The sequence below is a fragment of the Ammospiza caudacuta genome, chromosome 5, assembly GCF_027887145.1.
Source record: "Ammospiza caudacuta isolate bAmmCau1 chromosome 5, bAmmCau1.pri, whole genome shotgun sequence".
In the NCBI taxonomy this organism is placed as follows: domain Eukaryota; kingdom Metazoa; phylum Chordata; class Aves; order Passeriformes; family Passerellidae; genus Ammospiza; species Ammospiza caudacuta.
The window spans coordinates 31,032,210-31,040,532 of NC_080597.1; the positions used below are offsets into that span (position 1 = coordinate 31,032,210).

Consider the following 8,323-nt stretch of genomic DNA (forward strand, 5'->3'; position numbering starts at 1 on the left):
TTCGGTCCGACCTGGTTGGGAGCAGGGGCGGGCCCGGCGGGCGGGCCTGGGCTGAGGCTCCGCCCCTTCGGCTCCGCCCCGGGCCCGGCTGCTTTCCCCGCCTCCCGCCCCGCCCCCCTGGCCCGTCTCGCTGGCAGCCCCGCAGCCCCTCGGTTCCCCCGGGCCGCTTTTCCCGGCCTCGTCCCCTCCGGGCAGCGGCGGTCCCGGAGCTGTCTCTGTGTTTGCCGCAGGTCTCCGCGGTGCTGTCGCTCCGGGCTCGCCCTTTCCCGGCTCAGGTTCCCGGGATGGCTGCAGTCCCTGCGCTCCGGCGCCGCGGCTCCGCCGGCCCGGCCGCCTCCGCGATCCCTCAGCGTGTGCGGGCACTGCTCTCTCCCGGTGCCGGGCTCCCGAAAAACGAAAAGCGTTGGGAGCCTTTTCCCCGAACTTGGCTCTCTTCTCTCCTGCTTCACAGCATGTAATTTCTTTCTAATTTTTTCGTATCACTTTTTTTACCCGATGACATAACAGAAACATATTTTTTTCTTCCTATTGTTGTTGCTCTTTCAGATTTACAACACATATTTTCTACCTTATTGTGTTGTTTTACCTTCAGCCAACATATTTTTTTTTTACCTGTCAAATTTTAGTATAAATAACCTACCTTTTTGGCCTACTAATTTTTTCCAAGCATGCGTTCAGAACTTATAATTTAATTTTCTTTTATTTCCTTTAGTGAGTAGCACTAAATCCTCTTATTCTCTTGTTGTTCTTATGCTATGTACTGTATACTAGGAACTTATGTGACAGTACTTTATAAAGCAACTTAACCAAGTGCAGCTTATAGTGAAAATAACATCCAGAAAATTGTATGTCCACTTCATTAGTCTTTCTCCTCTTTTAGAGATGTGTTCTGGGCCTACATGTACTATGGAACCCTTTTAAGCACCACTTCATGTGAATATATATATATATAAATACTAGAAAATAATGAATAGCTTAATAATGTATTAAAGCACTGGCTAACCACGGCAAGTATTGTGTTAATTAATCATAAAAATTCTGAAAGCATTTCCAACAGTTTTTCTTAATTTATTTCTCCCATTTAAGTTTTCCTAGATGGGTTTTTTGGGGGGAATTGTTATGTTTTTTGAGGGATGTGGTGGTGTTTGGTTTTCTGCTTGATTTCTTTTTGGCTTCGTTTGTTTTTTTCTTTCACAAAATCAGCAGAGAACTATTATTTTATGTGGAAGATATTTTGATTTGTATGTTACAAACACACGTTGTTGACTTCTTTATATTTCACTAGTGAGGACCAGCACTGAATGTGAGCATGTCAGCTATGAACTGAATCTCAAAATGACTTCCAGCCACAGGAAGCAGCCGAAATTGCTGTGAAATGGCTGCCCTGAGCCTCAGATGCCTCCAGATGTTTACAGATATGCAGAGCCTTGGAAACCAAGGTTTCTCAATCACTGTATTTTTATTTAGCACTTTTTTGAATAATATTTATACTCACTTATGAGCCATCTGGTTATACTCCCTTCTTTTATCTACTACAATGCATGCTGAAGGATCAACTTGATAATCTCCTTTTATATGCAGGAGTCAAAACCTTCACAAAACTGCAAACAGCAGGGACACACTTCTCCTTGAATTTTGGTTGTTTACTTGAAATTCCAAGGGCCAAAGACTACACTGAAGTTCTCTTGGAAGCCTTGCTCCATTCATCTGCAATTTACACCATTAGGTTAAGAATAAATCTCCCTCTTTTATAAATACTCAGTAAAGAGATTTTAATGCAGCAGTATCAAGATAAAAGAAACATCAATAAAGAAGGAGGAATTAAGTATCTTTTTTTTAGAAGAAACAATTTATACTATAAGTTAGTTTAATAGAAACAAAGGTAAAAATATGTTTTAATGTTACAATAAAAGATGTACTTTGTTAAAACTACAACATTGATTTTATAAGTTTTGAAGAAGGCAGGCAGACATTCCATTCAATGCAGAAAGACCTGGAGCGGTCTAAAGTAACGCCAGGAGTCCGGTCTGCTACACAGTAACAGGAATTCAGTTACCTGGTATCAATGGACCTGGGGAACTGCATGAACTGATTTTGCCCTATGGGGGAAAAGAAAAAAAATCCACACAGTTTAGAAATTTTGCAATCATCCTTGACTTCACTCACTACACTGTCTAAAACCTTTATCTGCTTGTGCCACACCTGGAGTTTCCAAAGGGCAATTCCTGATCACTGGTTGTAGACAAGAAGGCCTCACTCGCCTCCTGCCACTACAGTTCTGGAAAACTCCAACATCCTTCCCAGAAAACCACTGTAGGTCACAGCATTCCTCACTCAACTTTGGGAATCTGACCTGAAAGTGGCTCTTTTCATTCCATGCTTATTACCAGATCTGTACTGTTGGCTAAACATAAAATATCCCTTCTCACAATCCACTTTTTTTCCAGCTCCAGCAGCAGATTTAGGTCTTATGCTGTGTCAGAAACTCCTTGTGTTCCACGTAAGAAGGAAAAAAAATTACATTCCATTTATGTTTCTGCATGCTGAGCAAGAGGATTTCTGTCCTCTCAATGGTATTAGTGGACAAAGATTGAAAGACAGCGATACAGTTTCCATCTGTGTTTGAATAGTGTGAATTTTCATTTCTGTGATTTAAGAATTGTTTCATTTCCTGCAAATGAGGCATGTTCAATTGCATAAGGGGAAAAAAAGAAAGTTTATATGTCTTTTAAATGTGGAATACAGACTTTGTTAACATTCTGAAGTGCATATCTCACCTCAGGCCTTGGCCTATACCTAAAAATTATTAGATATATAAAATAAGATTACTGTACAACCAAGCCAGGAACCTCACCATTGTGGAAGCCACAACACTTGGTGAGGAATTTGGGTGCTGTTCATTGAGGAAAGGAGTCATGAAAATACTAAATCTACTTTTGTTATAGGACATTTTCACTTTACTAGTCATTCAGAAAAATAAATGTCAGTGGGCACAGAGGAAAATAATGGTAACCTTTCACTTATTTAAGCAGGAGTAGCAAGGATTCATTGTTTATTTTACATTAGAACACCCATGCTAGCCATCAGCTTTAAATTTAGCATTAAAGCACAGAAAAACAATAATTTTTTACTACTTACCCTATTTGTCTTTGGAACAGGGGCAGGGGTAGATGTCCAATTTTTGTAAGCAATATGCATAAAGAGTAATTAATTTACAGCATGTGTAGGATTTTGTTGCAGAACATGAATCCACTTGGCAATGGTTCTTTTTTTTTTCCTTTTCCCCTCTATTAACCTTCTAAAAAAATTCTGAGCAGAATCTCTGTACAGACCTGTGCTAATTTATAAACATGTTTATTCCCTGGAAAGAAAGCAACAATATTTTACTAAAATATTTTGATGTTTCTATTGATATTTGCAGATTTTAAAAATATGGGGATGGTGAATGGAGTGATGATACCCAAACACAACTTCAATGTGAGGAAATGATGGAGCATCAAAGCCTTGGGAAGCCTCCCTGGTTTACACATGAATTTACACATACAAATTCACCAACTTGCTGTGTTGAGCACATGTTCCCTTTTTTGGGTTTTTCTATAGGGGCTGAAAAAATAAATTTTAGTCTACAGTGGCTGAGAAATTAAAACCCACTTACTGGATAACAATAGAAATACTTGGATGATTTTAAGGTATTATGCTTGAATATCCAAAAGCAAAACACAGCTGAAGAAAAAAAGGCAGGCAAGTGATCTCTGGCTTGCACTAACACTCAGGTCTGCCCTTCCTGCCTCATGCTCACCTTTGTTTTGGTCTGCACTGAGTAGGAGTCTGCAATGGTTCATTTCCCACGAGCATCCACTCTGTCATTTCTTGGTCTCTCACGGTGGATAGGGGTTATCTCCAAGGCTCCGTGATATCTCACATGAAGGAAAGATGAGCTTGAGAGAGTAGAATCACAGCTTGAAACACTTTCCAGTTTCTAAGTAAATCAATACACAATCATGACAATGAAAATAATGAAAAATACTAATTGTTCTGTTTATATTTCCAGGAATTTCAGAATTCCTTTCTGCCACAATGAAGTAGGAAGAAATAAAAGGATTACCGAGTCTTTCAGGGGTTGATCAAGATTACAACAGTTCCTGTACAAACCCAGAAAGTGGACAGAAACTGCCAATAAATGTGACTATCTTGACATGAATAACCATTTTTATACAAATATCAAGGGACTAAAGAACTCCAGATCTTAGCACTAGTGCCTCTGGGAGGTTTTGAACCGTTCTTGGCTATTGGGTTACTATTACTAGTTTATAAAAAAAATATTTTCAGCATTCTGGTAGCCTTCAGTAGTGTCACAGAAGGCCTTAATCCTCCCCCACTATAGGAAATGGTATCAGATTAAGTGGGCATTAAATTTATTTTCCCATTTCTGTGATTAATCAAGAAAGAATGCAACATTCTGCAAGGTCACACCGGGGTTTTGTTATGCTTGTTATAACCATCCAACACGTGCATTTACCTTTGTTTTATAGGTTTACTAAGGGACACCTCAGTAAACTGTATTTTTTCAACATTTACCTTCAAGCAGGGAAAAAAGGGTATTTCAAATTACTAGAAGAAATCCGGTGTTTCCTCTGATTGTCTCAGTTTAGATTTTTCAATTAAACATGTGTAATAAGAAAAGAACGTGATGTTTCTCAAATTACTGAGGTCGCTGTGTTTCTTTATTTTCACACTCTCAAACAGCGGGGACTCCAGGTTTTGCCGACATTTCATTCATCCTTTCGCACCTCCTTTCAGCACCGAATTTAGCTGCTCGCAGGGTTTTAGGAGCTGCTGATAGCCCCGGATATGGAGGGTACAGAAGACAATACTGCTGCCGGCAGAGTGTTAACTGGTCGGTGTTTGAAAGAAAGAGACATTGCACTGAAAACTACAGGAAAAAAATAAATGAGAATCCATCCATTGTTTGTAATAGGGAGCTGCCACTTCCCAGGGCAGGAATCCTCTTGCTGAGGTGTGGGTTCCTTTCTTCTGAAAGTTAAGAAGTGGTGAATCACCAGATGGTGTTATCAAAGATACAAGCTTACACAATCAACATTCTTTCATCAAAACCGAGAAACCACTTTTGCTTTAAGTCTCCTCGCTACGCAACATACCCTCAAAAGATGAGTTTTCAGGTTTAACTCCCCGTACAATTCAGAATTCAGTATACTCCAGATTCTGTTTCTCAATCAATTTTAATTAATTTTGAGGCATAGAAGAATAATTACTCTTGCAATATACTCTTATTACTCTGTCTGTATTAACACTAAAATTACAGATAAACTGTAATTGCAGTTATCCCGATTTCTGAATTTAATAAAGGAAAGGTGCTTCTTTAAGGTTTTATGGAAAATGCAGCGACAAGGAGCATCAGCGTACAGAGGGTGCACGCAATCGGTGCTTTGTTCCACTGAAATGCCCAAGCACAAGGAAAGGAACATGGACTTTCCCACACGCTGCTAAAGCACGAACATCTCCCAAAAGGCACCGGCTGAGAGGCCGCGATCTCAGAAGAGACCGAGCGCGGTGTTTTCGGGGGGAAGCGGCTCAGCCGCGGAGCCGGCTCTGCATCAGCGCCTGGGACCGTGGGGCAAACTGTGTTACTTCCTCGGATTAAATGTCCATTTTCTCCGACACCAACCGCTTAAACCACTCTGGTTTTTCTCTACTCTGTAGAGAACCTTCTAAAGAACAGGATTTTGTGCCTTTTGTGCCCATTTAGCTCACGGTAAATTTTTAATTTAAAATATAAACCGAAGGTTTCTCTCTGCCGAGGTCTCTGCAGCCGCCCGCCGCCGAGTTTCAGCGGTCGCGTTTCCCTCATTTCTGCTCCTTCTGGGGGGAAACTCCACAAGCCTGTAGGACAGACTCCCCCCTTCCCTCCCGGCAGGAAACGGGGCGCACGGGCGGCAGATTTCGCGAAGAAAAACTCATTTTTGGGCCGTGAAGAAACACAGCGGGCGCGGCGGCGGGCGGCGGGGCGCGGGCCCGCGCACCAATCAGCGCGCGCGGCGCTGCTATAAAAGGGGCGGCGGCGGCGGCGCCTCCATTGTTCGCCCGGATCGCCCCGAGCCGACATGGCCGAGACCGCTCCCCTCGCCGCGCCCGACGTCGCCGCCGCCGCCCCGGCCCCGGCCAAAGCCCCCGCCGCCAAGAAGCCGAAGAAGGCGGCGAGCGGCTCCAAGGCCCGCAAGCCCGCGGGGCCCAGCGTCACCGAGCTGATCACCAAGGCCGTGTCCGCCTCCAAGGAGCGCAAGGGGCTCTCGCTCGCCGCGCTCAAGAAGGCGCTGGCCGCCGGCGGCTACGATGTGGAGAAAAGTAACAGCCGCATTAAACTAGGCATCAAGAGCCTCGTCAGCAAGGGTGTCCTGGTGCAGACCAAGGGCACCGGCGCCTCCGGCTCCTTCCGCCTCAGCAAGAAACCCGGAGAAGGCAAGGAGAAAGCCCCGAAGAAAAAAACTGCCGCAGCCAAGCCCAAGAAGCCGGCGGCCAAAAAGCCTGCCAGCGCCGCTAAGAAGCCCAAGAAGCCGGTAACAGCGAAGAAGAGCCCCAAGAAAGCCAAGAAGCCGGCGGCTGCAGCGGCCAAGAAAGCGGCCAAGAGTCCCAAGAAGGCGACAAAGGCTGCCAAGCCCAAAAAAGCGGCGGCAGCAGCCAAGAGCCCGGCTAAGGCGAAAGCGGTGAAGCCCAAAGCAGCCAAGCCCAAGGCGGCCAAGCCGAAAGCAGCCAAGGCGAAGAAGGCGGCACCTAAGAAAAAATAAATGGTGCTGAAAAACCCCGTCTGCCTTGCAGATAAACCCAACGGCTCTTTTAAGAGCCACCCAAGTTTTCACAAAAGGAGCTGGAACTCTTAAATAATTTTTTTTTAAAGTCTATCTTCGTGTTATCCGTGCGCAATTAAAAACTTTTTTGTTGTTGTTTTCCCCGTTGCTGTCGCTTTTAGGTGTACCCTGTAACTTCCTTGCGCTCTCGTTTTTTGCCGGTGCGCAGCGGCACCGCAGCGGAGCTCACCGCGGCACGGCTCATTTAAACAAATTATCCTAGAGCGAACAGCTCCCCGTTCGGTGCAGGAATCGGGGCTAACCGGAGCTCTTCGGGGTAGCGAGAGCACCGCTCGGTGTGCTCCGGGGAAGGGGAGTGGGGATGGGGATCGGGATGAGGATGGGGATGCTGCGGCTCCCCGAGTTCATTCCCATCAGGCAGAGCCGCGCAGGGAAGCGCCGCTCGCACCGCCCCCGAGCCGGGCACTTTTCGAAAAGCCCGCGCTCCGCAAGCATTGGCCCTCGCTCTCGGGCCTTTCTAGCGCCCGGCAATTCTCAGGTTAAAAAGGCGCTCCACCTTTCTACCCACACTCACTCGGCGGGAGAGGCTCCTGAATTCCCTGCTAGGTTTGTACCGCCTCTCCCGCCTCCCTCATCCCCTCGGCCTTTTCATTCCCGTCCAGTTCCCTGCCTGCTTTAGGAGCCGTAGGGCCTCGGGGATCGGGGACTTCGAGGTTCCGAGCTGCCTCGGTGCAGTTCTCCGCTCCGACGCACAAAATCCGCTCATTGGAGCTGCCGCGCTCACTTCTTTCCCGGGTGTTCATTTTTGCACAAATCGGACCATACAAACTAGATATTTTCTGCACACATAGCAGCCTGTAGCTGGGGTCACTGGCGATTCTCCCGTCTCCGTTTAAAGGATGCAGTGCGCGCTTCCTTTCACTGCGACTGCTCTGTGAGGAAGCGGCTTACAGGGAGGATGAGGTGATCAGAGCCTGCGGGTGGGGATTTACCTTGTTAATGAGCACAAAGATCGAGCAAAGCTGATCCTTCACTTGGGAGATGACTCAAATATTGTGGGAAATTGCTCCACACAACAAGAAGGGGTGTATGTGTGCAGGAACACTGAGTGCACTGTACATATGAGCTCCAGAGGTTATACTGTCAATTACAGGAGCAAAATTACCATCAAACCAAAAATTCCTGTTAAACTGGTGAAGCTGAGTTGGGCAGCACAGCACAGCAAAGGTACCTACTGGGAAAAGGGAGTGCAGTGGCAAAGAGCAAGAGTGGCCTGGGAAAACTCATCCTGCAGGGATAAGAGCAATGTCATGTTTATACCAGTTGCACCATTGGCATATCAGTCAGTAACCCAAATCAATAATTTCTCATCCACCTTTCCCCTCGGCTTGGCCACTACAGGCCCTGCAGATGCCATCTGAGCTCGGCTGGGGGAGAGCTGTGCACTGCTCCAGACTGATTCTCCCTCAGAAACAATTTATGTTAAATTACCAAGTCAC

At 45.7% G+C, this 8,323-nt stretch overlaps 1 protein-coding gene across 1 annotated transcript; it reads left to right on the forward strand.

The window, feature by feature from the left end:
* Window positions 1–6,122: 6,122 nt before the first annotated feature.
* LOC131558105 (histone H1.03) lies at window positions 6,123–6,857 on the forward strand. Its single transcript, XM_058805712.1, has one exon. The coding sequence runs from the start codon at window positions 6,123–6,125 to the stop codon at window positions 6,801–6,803; it is 681 nt and encodes a 226-aa protein (XP_058661695.1). The 3' UTR covers window positions 6,804–6,857.
* The last annotated feature ends 1,466 nt before the right edge of the window (window positions 6,858–8,323 follow it).

Excerpts from the sequence above, each read along its gene's own strand:
- LOC131558105 (XM_058805712.1), top strand. The coding sequence starts at position 6,123 with ATGGCCGAGACCGCTCCCCTCGCCGCGCCCGACGTCGCCGCCGCCGCC.